This window comes from Netta rufina (assembly GCF_964035555.1).
Source record: "Netta rufina genome assembly, chromosome: 28".
NCBI lineage: Eukaryota > Metazoa > Chordata > Aves > Anseriformes > Anatidae > Netta > Netta rufina.
In genome coordinates, this window is record NC_140152.1 from 5,976,075 (window position 1) to 5,995,874 (window position 19,800).

Consider the following 19,800-nt stretch of genomic DNA (forward strand, 5'->3'; position numbering starts at 1 on the left):
GGGCGGGGGAAGGCGGAGCCCGGGACGCAGCCGTGAGCGGCGGCGCGGGCGCGGGGCGGCTCGCGCGGCCTGAGGCCCTAGCGCCCGGGCGGGCTGCGGCTGCGCGCTCCTGCGGCAAGGGCGGGGCGGGGCGAGGAGCAGCGCGCCTGCGCGCCTCGTCGCTTCGTCGTTCCGGGCGGGCGCGGCTCCGCGCGCAGGCTCCTGGCTCGGGCGTTCGGCTCTGCGCGCGTGCGGGCTGCGTTTCCCTCCCTCCCCTTCTCCTCGGCGCGTCCCCTCTTCGCCACCATTTTGTGTCGCGACTCCGGCTGCCTGCCGTCGCCTTTAACCCGCCTCGCTCCGCGCGTGCGAGCCGAAACGACGGCCCCATGGCGGAGAGCCAGCCAGCGGCCGGACAGGGCGAGCCTGTGGCCCCGGGTGGGCCCGGAGGCCCCAGCTCGGAGCCGGAGACCCGGCGGCTGAGCGAGCTGCGCGTGATCGACCTGCGGGCAGAGCTCCGGCGCCGCAACTTGGACAGCGGCGGCAACAAGAGCGTCCTGACCGAGCGCCTCAGGAAGGTGAGCGGGCGCTGCGCGCGGGCCGCCTGAAGGCGAGGCGCAGCCGGCGCCTGCGCGGCCCCGGCCCCGGCCCTCCCGGCGCCGCTGAGGAAAATGGCGCCAAGCGGCTGCGGCCGGGCCCCTGAGGCGCTTCGGGGCTGCGCCCGGCGCGAGCGTTCGGCACGGGACGAGCGTCCCGGAGAGTCGTGGCCGCTGCTGGCAGCGAGGGGGTGAGTGGCGTTGCCGACTCTGCTGCGAGCCCCGCTCTAGGCCCTAGACCCGCCCGGAGCACCGTGCGGGCTGCTGCTCTCGGCTCAGGTGCTTCTAGTGCCGTGCAGCGCTGGGCTGTTTGCCGGCCGTTGAGCTCTTGAAGTTACAGGTCTGTGCACTGGGCCTTTTGCAGCGTATTATTTTTTTTCTGACTCTCAGAAGAAGTTGGTAGCGGCATCCTAATCAGAATACTTGGGATTCAAGTTGCACGTTGGCATCTTTCACAGGATGCTGTCTCTAGGATCCAAGGCTCTTAATGTGTCATGACACCCTGGTGCTTGCGTACCTGTGCATTGTTGCGAATTCTGTACCACTGACTACCACTAACTAGTTGATCGGATATTGCTTTACTTCCCAAGTTTCTGCTCTGTGTTTAACCAGCACGTTACAATTTTGTGTGTGCTAAATGCTTTGAAGCTGGTGTCTCTTTATTGCATATCCAAGTTCCTTCTGTCTGATTCTAAGTGTTAAATTCTTTTTTTTTTTTTTTTCCTGCTGGTTGGTGTACAGTGTATAAAATCAACCAAGAAATACAAATAGATTTTTTATATCTGTTTTGATATCTATCCTTATTTTTTTTTTTTCCTTAATAGGCTATTGAGGAGGAAGGGGGTAATCCTGATGAAATTCCGGTAGTTTCAGAAATTGTCAACAAGAAAACTTCAAAAAGAAGCAGCAAAGGTACAGGGGATTTAGAGAAGATATTCACCTGCCTCCCCACTGGGTTTTCTGTTAGATTTTATCTGTGAACCAGAATCTTGCTAATCTATTTTTAAGTCTGCTTTGCCTTTTGGAAGAACACACTGTATAATTTTGGTACTGTTGTGCACTGAATGTTTAGCAGTTGTAAGGCTGTAGCTAATAGTACTTGTCTGAGCCAGATTTGGATAAAGCCAGTCTTCTGGAAAAGCTGGAACACAGCTGAAGTTTCTGTTCCTTGGTTCTGACCTTTAATGCCATAATGCCTTATTTTAAAATAGATGATTATTTCTTTACGTGACTGTACCTTTACTTTTGAGAAACAGTGTAAAGTTGTTTTTTTTTCTCCCCCAAGGTAGAAATACAGAGCTTCTAGCAAATTCAAAATGACCTCTGTAGTTTGTTGTGCTTATGTTTCATAGCTAGTAGCAGTCTTGTTTTTTCCCCTAGAAAACCAGATTTTAATTAGTATTGGAAGTTTTTTTTTTTCAAGGCTTTTCCATAGGGAAAGCCTAGACATGTGTAGACATAATTTCTGGATGGTGAGAAAAAGTCACCTAATGCTTATTTTTCTATAAATAGTTTGCTATTTTTCTATAGTTTAGTTACGTTAGCACAGTTTGAGCTTTTGTTGTAATCAAGTAATGTTGAAACTTGCTTTCATATTAGAGCTGAACAGAATAGTTATTTAAAATGAAAGGTTATAATTATTTAATTTTGGTTTATATAAAATGTAAATTTTTGAGATGAAGCTTAAACATTTTACTTTTTTTTACTCAGATTTTTGTTGATGCATCCAACGTTATATTTGCTTGCAAACTAAAATGGGTAATCATAACTGCAAAGATAATGTCATAATTGTCAGTCAGTTGTGGAAAAATAAGAAAAAGTAGATAACTAAGTTGAATGGAATGTGTATTCTGGTGGAAAAATGCAACTTGAAGATGCATGTTTGTACCTTTTTATATTCTAACAATGTTGCTAGGACGTAGACCAGATGAAGAGGGGGTTGAAGACAATGGCCTGGAAGAGGATTCTGGAGATGGACAGGTATGTGAAGCTGTGTTGGAAGTGAAGCAATAATGGTGTTGTTTTCAAGTTACAATGACTATTATATATACTACTTTTCTTTTTACAGGAGGATATCGAAGCAAGTTTGGATAACTTGCAGGATATTGACATGATGGATATTAGTGTGTTAGATGAAGCTGAAATAGATAATGGCAATGCTGTAGATTGCAGAGAGGATTGCAGTGCTGATAATGTTCTTGACTCGCTGTCTGACAGTAGAGAAAATGCTGATGCAGAAACGAAAGAACTTCCAGATCAGCCTACAGCATATGCTGTACGTAACGTGGAGGCATCCCCGCAATTTTCTGAAATTAAAGAAGAATCAAGAGAAATACCAGTAGCGATGGTATGCATCTCTTATGTGTGTGGAGTCATTTTTTTTTAAAATAGTATAACCAGCTCGAATGTAGCTGAAGCGATTTGGGTCTCTACTGGTTCTCATAATCATTGCTTTTTCTTCTTTTACATATATGTGGAAATACCATTCTTGATTTTAAATGCTTAGATGTTGTTTGTGTGCATTGTATTACTGTACAGATTAATAATGCTTTGAAGTCAGTACTTCACTTTATACTTACAATCACATTTTCATATCTTTATGTAGGAGGATATGTGAGACAAATAAGGCTGCAGCATTTGTTTCACTTCAGCTAAACAGCAGCATAGATATATTCTGGATATATATTTTTTTTTTGGTTAGGATATGGTTTTAGGTTACTTAGGTTTTGAAAGTATTTTTGTATTGGCTTTCTATGTTTGTTACACTGCTTTTATGAAGTTGCTCCTAGGGGCAAGAAGATAAACTTTTTCCTCAAAGTCAAGTGTTTACCTTCTGAAACATACAACAAAAGGCTCAAAGAAAGTTATTTGTATCCAGTCTGATTGGGAAGTGTAGTTCTTTGTTGTGTGTACACATTGTTTCATCAGTCTAGACTATAAAGTTACAAAATGGGTATTTTTTCCCTCTTAAATCTTCAAGCTGCAGAAGTAAACAACCCTCTATCTCCAGTCATTTACCCTTTCCCTCACGCAAGCCAAGGGAGAATAATGAAAAAGGTTTTTTTTCAGTTTCAAAAGTGCCAGAGTTTAGGTCAACTCCTGCAGTCTTCTTTTCTCAGTAAAAAATATGGTTATCTAGTCACATAGACTTCTTGGCTCTATGTTCTTGCTGTAAATAAGAGAGAAAAATAAATATTGCTGCAAGAATCAAAGACCTTAAAAGATTTTGAGGCAACCAACATATCTTGGGTAATGGGAAAGCTTATTCATATGGTGGGGATGGGTAAGATGTGTGGGAGTCACCAGTCAGGTTTTTAACCTCTTTGGTTGTTTTGCATGCTGAGAGATTTGCTTGACAGTTGTCAGAGGAAATAATTTCTAATTGATTTCTCATTCAGATTTTGTTTGGAATACTCTTCTTTTATAGCTAATGAAATGCTTTCTGTTTTTCAAGGTAGAGGCTGAAGATGTTGGAAACAGTTTCAATGCTGCTTCATCTGATTTAACTGTAATAAAGGTAAATTGTGTACGTACACGTACAGCTTCCAGTCTTGTTATCCATTGTATAAATGATCTTGATACCTTATATTATATTTAACTTTCGTTAAAAGAGTATGTATCCTGTTTTGGCAATAAAGCTGAAACTGATCTGTTCTGAAATACGGGCCTCATTTTCAGATCATTCATGGCTGAGTAAGAACATTGTAGCTTCAAGTGAGGCTGGTGGTTCTTTCAATACCATTTTCAGAAGGCAGACTTTGTAAAGTACACCCTAGAGAAGGATAACACAAAGATAAAATATGGTCTATGTCACTTACATGTGATAATTTATATACCCATATTAATGTGAGTAGGGTTGTAAAAGTATTACTGTGTTGTATGTTTAAAAAAACAAATGTTATCAGTGTTGTAGTTGCTTGAAACTGACCTCCAGTTTGTGGTGTCTGAATTTGAGAAATATTGAAATATTAATGTTTCATAAAGCATGAAAATCTTAAAAAAGTAATGTTAAACCATCTTGTGAGAAATTCATTTAAAATTCAATAATTTCAAAGTAGAAATACTATACATCATAGTAATGCTTTCCTCCAAGGTGTAGGGAGTAAGCAGTAACATCTTGACTTTTTTTTTTTTGAATACTGATATTTTTCTACCTTTGCTGCTTTTCTGCCCAGGAAACTGAAGAGTTACCTTTGGAGCCAGGTACTGTGGTGTTTTTCCTATTTTTTTTTTTTATAGGTGTATTGTGTTGGGGGGGGAGGGTCCAGGGCTTTGAAACAGTTCCATTTTTCATTTAATTCTTTTTGTATTGCTGTTTATTTCTTAATGCATTACCATAGTGTACCTTATATTATGGTGGACAATCCAGGTCATGCACGATCATAGAGATTGGAAACCCAGTCATATCACCAGATCTGTGGAGACCTACTTTTTGAAAACTTGTATTTAATGGGAGGAAATAGTTGTATAGAGCTCTCAACTACAACGGATTTAAAGAATGAGCCTTAAAGATGCAAAGGTTCTGAGTATAAAACAGATCTTGTGATATCACACTGTATTACAGTTCTGTGAATATAAATAAAGGAATGCAGGTAATATAAAACTTTGGTACAGAACATAAATTCTGGTGACTGAACTTCAGAAGAAGGAATAGAGTGTCGTCATGGGAATTTTCTACAGATCATACTCACATTCTGGGACTGCGAACACACTCATGCACCATCAGAAGATGCCCAATTTTCGTGTTGGACTGTCTGCTAAAAGAATTTCACAGAAATTCGGAAATTGAACTCTCAGTGCATTGATATGTTCAGTTAAGCATCTTGGACTTTGGAAGCTAACTAGAGAAGAAACAGAGCTGAACGATTTCATGAAGAATACCAAGGATCAGCCAGAAGGTTTTTGTTAAATCTGTGGGGACGTTTTTCTTCCCTGTTAACATTTTAGGGCTGATAAGGTAGTTTGTCAGACTGCAGTTAGCATAGCACTTTTAACACTGTGTACACTAGGGTTTTCCAATCTCTGTGTAGCTTAGAAGTTCTCTTGGTGTTAGTGTGGCAGCCATGCCAGTTCCACATTTGTGATTGCTGTATTTCCCTGGTGATTAAATCTTGTGCCATTCTATTCCTGTTAAATCCGTAGAAAATGAGAAAATACTCGACATTTTGGGGGAAACTTGTAAATCTGAACTACTTAACGAAGAAACTTCCGAAGTGGAGCAGCCACATGCACAGGAAGCAAGTAACGTGGTGCCAGGCAAGAGGCTAGCAGAGGAAGAGGATGTTCTTGCTGCCGCTCAGTTGGAGGAAGATGCTTTAGATTTGGACAGCAAATCGGCACAAGCTGTGTCAAGGAAGGAGGCAAAGCGTTTAGTTGTAGCAAAAGGGGAGAGAAGTGAACAGACAATAGAGGAAGAGAAACTGGACTCTGAATCTTTAGTATTAGAGACCCTAAGCGATCAGAGTAGCAAACGATTCCAAGGCCTGGAAGCCTCTAGTGGGGAAACAGCGGAAAAAGGCGCAGGTCCTGAAGGCAAAGATAGCAAAGAAGATGCCAAGAAAACAGAAGACAAAGCTAATTCTGAGGAATCCCCTGCTACTAGAGAGTCCTCAACCAGTGAGGGCGGTGATCAGAAAAAGAGGTTTGTTTTTTCTCCGTTATAGACCAGATGCTATCTTTTTTCATTGGTCGTTAAGTGATGCGAATAAGCTGTTTCCTTCAATTGGCCACCAAGACTCATGAAATTGTAGCCTATTCCTAAAGAATCTGTTTTATTTCTCCTTGTGCAGACTTTTTTAAACGCAGGGGGTTTGATTTCTTTCCTTCCTCAACCTTCAAAGGTTGTTTTCTTAAATTATTTTAATTTCAGTCATCTGCAAAACAGAATTAATTGTCTGTTTAAGTATACGAGTCCCATATTTTTTTCTTGTTTTTCAAAAAATTTGAACGGTATCTTGTATTTCAGAAATAATTCACTGGTAGGTATCAAATTCTAGTGTGCAATCTAGAATTTTATTTATGCTCTTGCTTGGTTGAATAACGGGATGTTTTGTCTTTAGCCCTGTTGAGGAGGACAGAGATGCAAAGATAATCTCAAGAGATGAAAAAGGTATTTTTTTTTTTTTTTTAAGTACGTGTGACTTAAATTTTTTTTTTGGTCAAATCTTACCATTTCTTTCAAGTCAGTTTTTGTAAGTGGATGTATGAAAGAGTGAATGGAGCAATTGTAATGATCAATTTTAAATACTTTGACTTGCTTTTCTTGTGATTTTTGGTTTCCTTTTAGTGTGTAAGTGTGCACATATCTTTACTGTAGTTTTTGTACTGGAGTCTCCCACTAGGTTTCTGAAATGGTGGTAGGTACTGACAAGACTGGTATTTGTCAGAAAATGTCAAAGATATGTAATCTCTATACTCTGTATGGTATTTCTGGTGAACTGTGAATTTCAGTCCCTAACTGACAAAGTAGAAAAAGTTCTGTTGTGAATTAATGTTTAATACTTTGTAGTTCTCATCAAAGTGATTGAAATGTAGGGGGCAATGTGTAGATGAAAACTCATTAAAACTGTTGAAATGCACGTCAGGTGTGGAGTTCAACAGTTAGTTTTTGAAGGGTGCAATGTGTTAGGTGATTTTAAGATTGCTTGGGAGAGGTAGAGTTAAAATTGTGCTTAAAGAGGTTCATGAAGAGAAAAAGTGGAGTTTATAGAGCAGTTGCTTTTTCACTGTTGCATTCCTGTGTAAATGTGTTTTTTCTTTTTCAATGTTTGGCTTTTTTTTTTTTTTTAAATTAGGTCGTGCAGGTAGTGGTTCTGGCAGAAATTTGTGGGTTAGTGGACTTTCTTCATCTACTAGAGCTACAGACTTGAAGAATCTTTTCAGCAAGTATGGAAAGGTATGTAGTGGATATGCAGACTAACAAATTGTTTAATCGGTGTTTAGTTTATAGTTTTTCAGACCTTGTGTGCAATAATCTTTAACCTTTTTAGCTGTGTTCATGTTGCCGTTGACTTAGGTGTAACACTGTTAGCATTACATTTAGAATAAATATAAAGAAGAAATTCTTTGTGGTGTGGGAGGTAAAGCACTGGAACAGGCTGCCCAGGGTAATTGTGGATGCCCCATCCTTGGAATTGTTCAAGGCCAAACTGGATGGTGCTTTGAGCATCCTGGTCTAGTAGGAAGTGTCCCTGCCCCTGGAGTGGTGGGAGTGGAACTAGATGATCTTACAGGACCATTCCAACGTAGATGATCCTGTGATTCTGATATTTCTGTCAAGTGTTCCTTAGTGAAGCACTTCTAGAACATCATGGACATGATACAGATCATGGACAGTATACAGGTCAGGTGAAAATGTGAAATGAGATTAACAATGTTGTTGTCTTAGAACACAAATGGAATATTGTGTGCCAAGAATGTTTCCTCTCTGTTAAAAGTGGATAGGTACTATACTATTACCAATACATGGAGCTGCTCAAATGATAAGGTAAAATTTATTTTGTGATGGAGCTGCAAATGTAGAACATGTGTATATATATGTGTATATATATATATATGTGTGTGTGTGTGTGTGTATCTATCTATATATATTTTTTTCCCCTGTAGGTGGTTGGTGCAAAAGTAGTAACAAATGCTCGCAGTCCTGGTGCACGCTGTTACGGCTTTGTTACAATGTCAACATCTGAAGAAGCCACCAAGTGTATCAGTCATCTCCATAGAACAGAGCTGCATGGAAAAATGATTTCTGTGGAAAAGGTAAATGGTAGCTATTTTGTGATAGTATAACGAAAATAAAAGTGTGTAAGTTTAGTGCCCGTCTTCTATTAAAAATATTTCTGGCTAAAATTCTAGGCAAAAAATGAACCAGCTGGGAAAAAGCCTGCAGACAAAAAGGAAGGCGAAGCAAGGAAGGAAAAAGACAGGCACCATTCAGCAGATTGCAAATCTGAGAAGTAAAGTGTTCTTTATATTTTCCTGTTTAAAACTCGTTTGAAACGCAGCCATGTGACAGAAGGGAACAGTAATTGTAATAAGTCTTGATTTGCTTCATGCTGCATCTGAAATAGTAATAATACTGGGAAATCTGGAATTGCTCTTCTTTAGCAATAAGCACATCTTGATTGGCCCTCTGTTCAGAAATACAAAGCTTTTCAGGTTTTATTATCAAAATTTGTCAGTTACATGAGGAGATGGTTTATTTTTACATTAACCAGTATTTTTTATCAGAACTGTTAATCCCATAATCTGATTCTTACTTGGCCTGTTCTTTTAACTGACAAATCTTTCTAGTAACTTGTCCATATTTTTGATGGACTGTTTGTAGTAAGCAATGTTTCAATATTTGTTTTTCAAGTGCTTTGGCTTTTTTGAAAGAGGCATTTTGCTTTACTACACATTATTTTCTCATAAAACTATAAAAGACTGGGTAAAAGAAATGCTTTGGCAGACTGCTTTGTATCAGGTGCTAAAGGTATCTGTTCCACTGTTTCAAAAAAAAAAAAAAAAACAAAAAAAAACAAAACAAAACAAAAAAGAGGGGATCAACCTATACCTGGGTGGGCCCTCTTCTCCCTGTTCTAAGTGTGAATGTTACTTATAGGCAGAACAGGAGGCCTTTACTTCTGGCACTCAAATGCCAAATACTCAGATCATCTGTAGTTTCTTTCTTCTAGACAGCTTTAGCGTAGTATTGTTTGCTAGTCTTAAACATATGTACAAGTATGCATTGACATACTGCAAATGCTCAGCAGCATGAAAGACACTGGACTATGTTTTTGAGTGTTTTTTCTTTTACGTGATTGACTTGATCAGTAAGAATGGTTATGTAGCACTTGTTAGAATTTCTATTAAAGCAAAGTTTGTCTGTAGGTCTGTAGGTATTAAAAAGGAGGAGAAGACTGACAAAAAAGATGATGCTAAGAAATCAGAAAAAGACGGAAAAGATGAAGGAAAAGAGAAAGATGATCAGAAAGCTGGACCCTCAGATCGATCACGGGCAAGCAAATCAGGTAATTCTAGTGGTTCTTCAGAAATACATTCAAAGATACTTGTTTTATTTTTAAAGAAAAGAAGTTGATAAAAGCTTCATCACAGTTGCTTATACTGTATTTCACATACAAAAAAGTTTCCTTAATTGGCTAACAAGCATTAAAACATTGAGAACTGTGGCTGGTCAGAAAACTTCCAACTTTTGCATGATTCATAATTTAGTAAAAAGAATGAAATGGACTTTGCAATACTTTGTTTTCCTGATTGACAAAAAAAGCCATGCCAGAAAATACCTTAGAACTTTTTTTTTTTTTATTCCAACTTTGAATGCTTGTAGCTTAGCAACACAGTTTTCGTTAGTGGGCCTTAAAAGATGCATATCGTAATCCGTGAATTTTATGGAACCGTCACTGGGTTTAGAGCTGATGCAGTGTCCGCTCCCCTAGCTCCCGAAAGCATGTATTTTGCAGACCTAAGAACAAACTTAAATTTGCTTTCTTCTAACTGCCATCCCAGGTAGAAAGTGCTACTTAAAAGTTTACTGCCCACACCCCCAACTTAGCAAAATGTCAGTAAACTATATAAATCATAAATATGTTATTCCATAGGACATTCAAGAACCTCAGTAAAATAACTCTTTACTACTTCATATCATAATGGTTTTAAACTATTGCAAGAGTTCTTAAATGTCTTGAGTATTATTTATTCCTTGGGCATATTTTTGTTTTCTAGCAAGTCGAGGAACTGAAAGGACTGTGGTAATGGATAAATCCAAAGGAGAGCCAGTTATCAGTGTGAAAACTTCTGCATCAAAAGAGAGGGTAAGTACAGCTTTCAGAGAAGTATTTTTATAATAATAGGTGTAAACCAACGTTATATGCAAATAATTTTTTTTTTGCCTTGCGTATTGGGAACAGCTATCTTTTAATTGCATTTTACAAAATGTTAAGATGATGATGTGAAAGTAAACACTTGAATCTCACCACTTTATAGTCAGTTGCTGCTGTTGTAGTTGAGGTAGTAGAAATGTAATTTGTAAGTGAAATTAATATATTTCAACCAGTATGGTGACCAGTGACCTTTAAAGTGGTATATTATTTCTCACCAGTGCAAGTCAGATCTTGTGCCTCTAATATCTCTATATATTTAAACTCTTTAGAGGTTCTAGCCAAATTCTGGGTGCTTCTCCCTGACTTTTCTGTGGAATTTCAATATTATTTACCTTTGGGAAGGTGTGAGAGCCTGTTTTGTTCAAGTTGGCATAAGGTGGGTGTTTTGCATAGGAAATGTAGCTACAAGGGCTCTAAAAGCGTTTGGCTAATGCACTGTTTTGATTTAACTCAGAGTACGAAAAGCCAGGATCGTAAATCTGAGAGCAAAGAGAAACAAGATATTTTATCGTTTGATAAAATCAAAGAACAGCGAGAACGTGAACGTCAGAGACAGAGAGAGAGAGAAATCAGAGAAACAGAGAGGCGACGGTGAGTTTTTCACTTCTCTAAACTTTGAATGGCATTTACTTGTACCTCTCATAACCATGTTTTTTGAACAGGCTTCAACATAAGTTGTGTGCTGGACCTTCCACATTTGTATGTCAGATGAATTTGATGTTAAACTATTGCTAGAACAGATGCAATGCCAAATTATGAAGGTTTTTATTACTGAAACCGGTTGTCTCTAAGTCTGTGCATCTAAGGAGACTCTAGTTGAATAACAACTTCTATAGGTACTTTCAGGTCTGTTATTCTACTCAGTCGGAAGTGATTTTTCATATAGGGGTGTTTTCCCTGAAAGTTTGTAACTACTTTCTAAATACTTCCTCAGTTCTGCATTAGGACATGCTTATGAAAGCTTTTTCCGTCTTACTTAGAGTAGCTACTCTGTTACTTATGCAGAATCTTTACACTTACTACTTTTTTTTTTTTTTCTAACCTATATGGACGAATTTTTTGTTTAGGTGGCTGTGATTTAGTTGAGTATACACCATTTGTGTTTAAGCAGCTAGTGGGAAGAATATAACTTTTTTTTTTTAAAAGGCAAACAAATAAAAACACCCAAAACAAGCAATAAAGCCTAGACTCAAGATAATTGACTGAAAACAAAATATCTGCTCTTTTAATTAGAGAGAGAGAGAGGCGAGAACGAGAACAACGGCTTCAAGCCATTCATGAACGGGATGAAAGACAGAGGCTCCAGAGAGAGCGGGAAAGACTTGAATTTCAACGACAGCGTCTTGACAGGGAACGATTGGAGAGGGAGAGATTGGAGAGAGAAAGAATGCACATAGAGCAGGAAAGAAGGAGAGAACAGGAACGAATCCAGCGAGAGAGGGAAGAGCTGCGACGTCAGCAGGAACAGCTACGCTATGAACAAGAACGGCGATCTGCAATGAGAAGGCCATATGATCCTGATGGCAGGTAATAGTAACTAGGAAGAGATCCTGAAGTTTTTGGCCACATCCATTTACAGATACATAGGCTTTAGAATACTCTAATTTGAAAATACTTTTGCTGTAACTGTCATTGGGGTTCACAACTGAAAGCTTTCTATTTTGTTGCTGTTAACAGATCAATATTGATCTTTAGAAAAAGTAAATGTCGTACTTAAGTACCTGTAAGCACAATGTTATTGTAGCAGATTTGAAAGAATTGGGAACTATTTTTCAAAGACGAGTGACTGAGAATAGAAATCCTTCACTTAAATGGGTATAGAATGTGATGGAACAGTCTCAGGTTGTGCCAAGAGAGGCTTAGATGAGACATAAGGAAAAATTTCTTCATGGAGGGGGGTGGTCAGGTATTGGAACAGGTTGCCAGGGAAGTAAGTGGTGGAGTCCCCATCCCTGGAGGTATTTTAAGAGGCATGTAGACGTAACACTAAGGGACACGGCTTAGTTATGGGACTTGGTAGTTCAGGTGGATGATTAGACTTTTGAAGGTCTTTTCCAGCTTGGGTTATTCTGTGTTTCTAAACTCTAAAACAGGGATGCCAGCAGGAAAAGGTACTTCTTAGACTCCTCTCATGTCCAGCTGTGCTGAGGTTACACTTTTTGTATGGTGTTCATGCAACTAGATTTCTTTCTGAAACTGAAATGTGATGTCAGTTTAACAGTTCAGAGTTTTTAATTATAAATCAAAAATAACTTTTTGAATAATTTAATTGAATGAGGTTTGATCTCAAGATCTTGTTCAAGAGAGCAAGAAAGGAAGACTGCTTTGAGACTTCTTTTGTGTATTTTCTTTCAGGCGAGATGATCCTTACTGGCCAGAGGCAAAGCGAATGGCAATGGATGATAGGTACCACTCTGAATTTGGTCGTCAGGACCGCTTCCATGACTTTGACCACAGGGATCGTGGCCGATACCAAGATCATTCTTTGGACAGGTCAGTAAGGAGGTGGCTCTTCTTTCTGTACTTTTATGGAAGTTAGGTGTCTTTTCCTGGCTTACTAATGGCTTGAACAGTGCTAAAAACAAATGAGCCTTTTGCATTTCTTGTGTCTAAGTTTATACATGCTTGCAATTCTGTCTCCCTCACTTAATATATATCAAAAAAGGTTGCTTAAATACTAGAAGCTAATTTGTGTTGTAGTCTGCAGTGGTGCTGAGGGAGATCCTGTAACTTCTATCAAGATGGATGGAAATCTGATTTGTGAATCCATTAGTCAAAGATTTAGCAGTTTCCTTTGCTTTAAAACTTTCCCTGCTTTCATCTTCACAGCCTAGCTTACACTGACTTGACTTCCACAGACTACAAAAATGCTTTCTGCATAGTGCTGTTGACACTTCTGGTTTATTCTCAAAGGAGCTTTGGCAAGAACTGTTCCACTTTGCTTTTGCTTGTAACTCATTTCTGATGCTGGTTGGTTCGCTCTATATTATTCCTTGGTTCAAGGCCTGGCACAGTGTTCTTCCCTCAGGTTCCTGACCGTGTCTCAGTGACACCTTGCTTACTAATATTACTGTAAGCGTTACTGTGATGTCTCTGTATGCTAGGTTGTTGAAACAAAAAATCATTTAAATATCTTACAGCCAAACAAGTATCGGTGTTCTCAGTTTTAAAGCCTAACAAAGATAAATTTCCACATGCTACTTCATACAAACAGCAGAACATATGATTGCTATGTTGATTTGACGGAAATTTCTCTTATTTTCTTCAAGAAGAGAAGGTTCGCGAGGGATACCAGATCGAGATGGGCAGGTGGGTCATATCCAAACAATCACTTCAGTTTAAAAAACAAAGTAGTCCCAAAGCAGAAGCAGCACAATGTGCGTGATACCCATTTCTTAAATGGAATTGCCACTAGAATTAAACAGTATGTGTTCAGTCAGTAACTGACTTAATCTAGTAATGTGCTAACATAAGTCACTAGGGCATTTAGCCATAGTTGAGGAAAAAATCTTGAGTGATTAGAGCTGCAGTATGGTGTTTCTTCAGACCAGAATATGATATGTGGTGATAGAAGTTCTCTGTTTAACAGTCATAGGTGACTGCAGTATGTAAAGAGGTAAATGCTGTAGTAATGTGTCCATAGTTGGCAAGGATTCCCTTCTCTGATGTGTATCTAAACAATATGTAGAAAATAAGCGATGCCATGATGCAACAAGAAGACTATAAAAAGGACAAGTGTGGACACTGGTATCACAGAGGTATACTAAAACTTTCCTTCCTTCCTCTCTTCAGAAATGAGGCAGGCATTCTAGTAAAGGGAAAAGAAAACGTGTAGCCAGAATGTAAGCCTTAAAAAACAAAACAACAGAGAGCACCAGCACAACCAAATACAAAGCTTTCACCTACCAACAATTGGAGTAGAATATGTGCTGTGAAACGAAATTAGTGCCTCAGGTGAACTGTACCTAGTAGCAACTATGGAAACAGTGAAGCATGAGACAGCTGTTTTTATTTTCTGGCACATAAAACTGCAACCTCTGAGAAGCTGAAATTTTGATACCATAAATGAAACCTGTATCAGTTCTTAGCAGAACTCTGTACCATTTGCTTTCCAGCACTACCCAGATGAACGCCATGGAGGGCCAGACCGTCATTCGCGGGACTCCCGGGATAGTTGGGGTGGCTATGGGTCTGACAGAAGAATGAATGAAGGGAGAGGGATACCTCCACAAACCCGGTTAGTGCGTAAGAAATAAGGGAAGCAATTTACTGAATCTTAATTCTAATTCTCAGTAAACCTTTGAAGGGGGTGACAGTGGAAGCAGTTTCCCAAGTGTGAATACTTTCTCCAGGTAGCTTCTTCAAATATCTATTCTTGTCTGAATAAGCAAGGAATTTAGTGAGTGAAGAGGTACTGTTCAGGTAGCTCAGTTGGTAACTGGTTCTCTTGTAAATTTCCTTCTCTACAGATAAGATTGAGTCCTATGCTAGATGGTCCAGTAGTGCCCACAAAAGTTGCATTTGTGACTAACACGTTTTAAGGGAATTGATTTTCTTTCCTGCAGTAGTGGGGGACTGAGACTGTTCTTAGTGGTCTTCAAATCAGTGAGTCGTCAAGCTAGGTGTATTTCAGATGCATAACGTTCAGTTCTACATAAATACACCAGATAGAGGAATAGTGGCTGATGAATTGCTCCCTGTGTAAGTGCTTTAGTATATTGTGATGCTAAGTATGTTTGTAGATTGGAAAAAGATGGGCTTTGTGTGGAGGATGTTGTTCAGCAAGTTTCTCATTGTTTGAGTTTGAACAGTTCTTACTGCAATGATTGGGTGGATATAGATACAGCTTGACTAATGCCTTAATACGCTCTTTTATGGGACATGGTATTTGGCCTTACCCTATGCTGTTAAATTGATAAGGGACACACCTAGAAGACTTTCTTTTATTTTTTTAAGAGATGGACGTGACTGGGGAGATCATGGTCGAAAGTTAGAGGGGCATCAAGATCGTTCATGGCAGGGAAATGTGGATGGAGGAATGATGGGACGGGATCATGAGAGATGGCAAGGTACACTTGCTGCTTACCAGTGTGATTGTGGTTTTTCTATGAATTACTGCTTCTGAACTTCTAGCGGTAGTTAAAATTCCTACAGAGCTTTAACAACATTGGCAAGAAAGCAAATACAATTCTGGAAACAAAATGTTGCTTTTTTAATAGGAAAACATGAATACCTCCTTCCCCCCCCCCCCCTTTTTTTTTTTTTTTTTTAATTAGGTGGTGATAGAAGCATGCCTGGTCAGTCAGGACCAGGCCATGTGATGAATCGAGGAGGGATACCAGGGTAAGAAGCTGTGTTTGGACTGCTTATGAATGTTTCACAGTAGCTGACATCTGAATAAAACACTAAATTCCTGTGTCAAAAATACAAAATAATACTTTCAGATTCTACCCAAGTATGGATTTGCAAGTAGAAAAAAAAAACAAGCAAATGCTTTTTCTCAGATTTGTAGTAGTATTTAGTTGTGTCCAATTTTGAATTTGCCTGTTCTTGTTTTAGGCGTGGAGGCTTCACACAAGGTGGAAACCAGAGCCAGATAATGCAGAGTGGTGGAATACAAGGAGGTTTTGCAGGCCAGGAGAGAACAAACAGACTGACTGAAAGCCGTTTTACCCGCCGCTACTGAAAGCACTATAAATAATATATATTTATATATATATATATATAAATATATATATTTTTTTAATACAAGATGACAATGGTGGTGAATTCTCTTGAGCAGGGTCACCTTGAATTCGTGATTACAAAAAGCAAGATTGCTGCCATATTGTAGCCAAATATATCAGCTGTTTATTTTGTTGTTGTGAATGTGTTCTTGGACAAGTATTAGTTAAAGTTTCTTTTAGTGAAACATTCCATTTTTCAAAAATAATAAAACCAGATTATGGCTAACAATTCCATCTTCCTGTAGTCTTCCTTGGTGGCGCACAGGATGAGGTGCCGTGCAGTCAGCTACTTCTGGGGAAATGGTGAGCAGCAGTGGGGGGAGAGTGTTGTCTGTAGGTTGGGAGAGGCAGTGGGGGGGACGTGGAGGGAGAACACTGCTACCAGAGTGCAGGGGGCTTCAAGGTTCCCCAGCTCTCATTACAGAGTGTCTTCAGTTGCCAAACCCTTATCAATTGTTTTTCACAGTCCATTTCTGCTTCAAGCTTACCACGACCTTTCCCTGCTGGAAAACCATCCCAAACAGTTTGAAGACTGAATGAAGCGGAGGAAAAGCATACCCTTCTGCCCATTTTAAACTGCACGTGATTGCTGTACTTTGTCTAGGAGGTTTTCCTCTCCCTGTTTCTGAAGCACAGAGTTGATGCTTGTCAGGAAGGCTTTTTACCATACATGTGCTTTCTCTTTATTTAAGGAAAAGGCACTACTGATAATTACCCAGACAGTTGAGGCTTACCAGAGTGTAGAAGGCAACTCCACATCTCTACTGACTGTGCCAGCTGTGGCATGTCTTTGTTCCCTCGCAGATGTGGAAGCCATGCGATGGGAGCCTTGATGCTGTTCTTCAAGGGCCTCTCTCTCTGCTGTGGGGTCTAGCAACCTTGAGAAGGAAGCTTCTTAGGTGTAGGTGTGGTGTACCTGGGAAGAAGAGTGGAACAAGCAATGGAAGAATGTTGGTGTGTGTGTGTGTGCTGAAGAACAGCAGCTTGTGCTGTGGCTGGGTGCTGAAGGTCGCAGCCTACAGGTGGTTTCTAGCCCGGCTTCTAAGGGTGAGGACAGAGGTTGTGCACAGGGATGCTTGGTATTACCCGCAAGAGGAATCTGCCCAAATCAATAAATATAGTGAAGGGCTATTGCCAAAGGAAGGTAAGAAGTAGGCCTCGCTGTTTTTCTGCAGCCTTAGCTCTCCCTATTGCTTCCCTTCTGTCCAGCAAAGGGAGAATGTAACCTCTTTGCAAGCTGCACTGCATGGCTTTAAAGGTTAGGTTCTCCAGGGTCAAGGTTTTGAGTGTCCTAATTTTTTGGGTTAGGGTTTTGAAACTTTGGCAGAACTTCTAGTTCCTTAATTTGTACTCGGCACAGACTCCGTGTCAACCATTCAACAGGGCCAAGTGCAAGGTCCTGCACCTGGGTGGGGGCAATCCCAAGCACAAGCACAGGCTGGGTGGAGAATGGATTCAGAGCAGCCGCAAGGAGAAGGACCTGGGAGTGTCAGTTGATGAGAAACTCAAAAAGAGCTGGCAATGTGCATTTGCAGCCCAGAAAGCCACCCATGTCCTGGGCTGCATCAAAAGTAGCATGACCAGCTGGTCAAGGGAGGTGATTCTCCCCCTCTTCTCCTCTCTCCTGAGACCACAGCTGGGGCCCTGCATTCAGCTCTGGGGCTCCCAGCACAGAAAGGACATGGACCTATTAGAGCGAGTCCAGAGGACATTCATGCGGATGGCCAGAGGGCTGGAACACCTATCTACAAAGACAGACTGAGGGAGTTGGGGCAGTTCAGCCTGGAGATGAGAAGGCTCTGAGCACACCTTCTAGTGACCTTCCAATACCTAAAGTGGGCCTACAGGAAAGCTGTGGAGGGACTCCTTGTCAGAGCGTGTAGTGATAGAACAAGGGGTAATGGCTTTAAGCTAAAAGATGATAGATTCAGACCAGATGTTAGAAAGAAGTTCTTTACTCAGAGGGTGGTGAGGCACTGGCACAGGCTGCCCAGAGGAGCTGTGGATGCCCCATCCCTAGAAGTGCTCAAGGCCAGGTTGGATGGAGCTTTGAGCAACCTGGTTTAGGGGAAGGTGTCCCTGGCCACGGCAAGGGGGTTAGAACTAGATGATGTTTAAGGTTCCTTCCAACCCAAACCATTCTGTGATTCTAATGCTTGACTCGAGTCTCACCACAGAGAGCATTAGAAATTGCACACAGTAAGCAGGCTACGTTGCAAAGTACAAAGAAAATCAACTACTGAGAAATACAGTACAAGGGAAGAAACACACCTTTTCCAATTTGCGTAGTTTGCCAGTGGATAAAAACTCATCAATTTTCTCTGCTATTTTAGCACCAACTCCATCCTAAATATTGGGGGAGAAGGAAACACCAGTTAACCTCAAGATCACTTACAGCCAGGATAAAAAGAAAGCCCCACAGGAAGAACTATGACGTCACCTAAACCACAACAAAACATTGGTCCATAAGGGAACAAGAGCATGCAGGGTTCCACACAAGCAGCACTTGTGCTGCACACAACACAGCACTTGGACGACGGCATTACTTATTCTAGACAAGGCTTTGACTTCTACTGCCCTCCACGTTGAGCAGAGCAGTAAAGCAACGAAGGGGAAACCTGCCACCACAGAAGCCCTCGGCACGCAGACAGCTGCAGGCCCCAGCTGGCTCTGTGAGACCCCCCCCCCGGCAACCTCCCCTCACCGCGACACCGGCCCCCCGGCCCCCCTCGGGAGGCAGGGCGCGGACCCCTGCCAGCTCCTTGGCTTCGGCCCCGCTCCGGATCTCGCCGGGGTACCGGGCGGTGACGGACGCCGCCTTCCTGCGGAACAGCGCGGCTCAGGGCTCAGCGCCCAGCCCCGGCGGGGCCCTGCAGCCCCACGCACGGCGCTGGGGGGGGGGAGGCGGTACCTGTGGGCGTTGTACTTGTGGATGGCCCGGTTGCCGTTCCGCTCGTAGTTCGCCAGCTCTGCGGGGAGAAACGCGCTTGGAGCGGCCGAGGCGCGGCGCGGTCCCCCCAGCGCCCCCCCACCCGTCAGCAGGTCCGAGATGCCCGGGTTGGGGCGCCCGGACGGGGCCTTCCGCCTGCTCATCGCGGGCGCCGGCACTGGCATGAGGCAACGGGCGGAAATGACGCCCAGGGGCTACCGGCGGATATGTCTATAAGCGAGACAGCATTCACGCGCACGCGCGGCAGAGGGCCTGAGAGCTGCCGGGAGATGTATTTCTCGGACTCCGGACTTCCGGGAGGCCATGTTGGGTGCCCAGAGCATATCGGGAAATGGAGTTCCGGGACTCTGGACATCCGGGAAGCCATGTTGAGTTCCCATGGCATGCCGGGAAAGGTAGTTCGCGGACTCTGAACTTCCGGGAGGCCATGTTTGTTGCCCAGAGCATGCCGGGAGAAGTAGTTCTCAGACTCTGAACTACCGGTAGGCCATGTTGGGTGCCCAGAGCATGCCGGGAGATGTAGTTCTCGGACTCTGAACTTCCGGGAGGCCATGTTTGTTGCCCAGAGCATTCAGGGAGATGTAGTTCTCGGACTCCAAACTTCCGGGAGGCCATGTTGGGTTCCCAGAGCATGCCGGGAGATGTAGTTCTCGGACTCTGAACTTCCGGGAGGC

The 19,800-nt window shown here is 41.8% G+C and overlaps 1 protein-coding gene and 1 long non-coding RNA gene across 7 annotated transcripts; one reads left to right on the forward strand and one right to left on the reverse strand.

The window, feature by feature from the left end:
• The first annotated feature begins 107 nt into the window (after window positions 1-107).
• On the forward strand, window positions 108-16,408 carry LOC311219507 (scaffold attachment factor B1-like). 6 transcript variants are annotated; one of them, XM_084302658.1, is made up of 21 exons: window positions 108-554; window positions 1,397-1,484; window positions 2,488-2,552; window positions 2,641-2,919; window positions 4,027-4,089; window positions 4,748-4,775; window positions 5,715-6,213; window positions 6,632-6,681; window positions 7,367-7,467; window positions 8,178-8,327; window positions 8,424-8,524; window positions 9,441-9,580; window positions 10,293-10,381; window positions 10,905-11,041; window positions 11,684-11,977; window positions 12,806-12,943; window positions 13,720-13,759; window positions 14,566-14,687; window positions 15,407-15,519; window positions 15,727-15,793; window positions 16,010-16,408. In XM_084302658.1, the coding sequence occupies exons 1-21, from the start codon at window positions 366-368 to the stop codon at window positions 16,134-16,136; spliced, it is 2,880 nt and encodes a 959-aa protein (XP_084158784.1). In that variant the 5' UTR covers window positions 108-365; the 3' UTR covers window positions 16,137-16,408. The 6 variants fall into 6 exon arrangements, 5 of the variants coding, with proteins under 5 accessions (XP_084158784.1, XP_084158782.1, XP_084158783.1 ...); XM_084302656.1 differs by having other exon boundaries at window positions 237-554; window positions 13,723-13,759; XM_084302660.1 differs by lacking the exon at window positions 108-554 and adding an exon at window positions 593-763.
• Window positions 16,409-16,561: 153 nt separating this feature from the next.
• On the reverse strand, window positions 16,562-19,288 carry LOC311219510. Its single transcript, XR_014619171.1, has 4 exons — window positions 19,088-19,288; window positions 18,448-18,522; window positions 16,911-17,092; window positions 16,562-16,801 (listed from the first exon to the last, which is right to left on the reverse strand). It is a non-coding gene; the product is annotated as an uncharacterized lncRNA (long non-coding RNA).
• Between the last annotated feature and the right edge of the window lie 512 nt (window positions 19,289-19,800).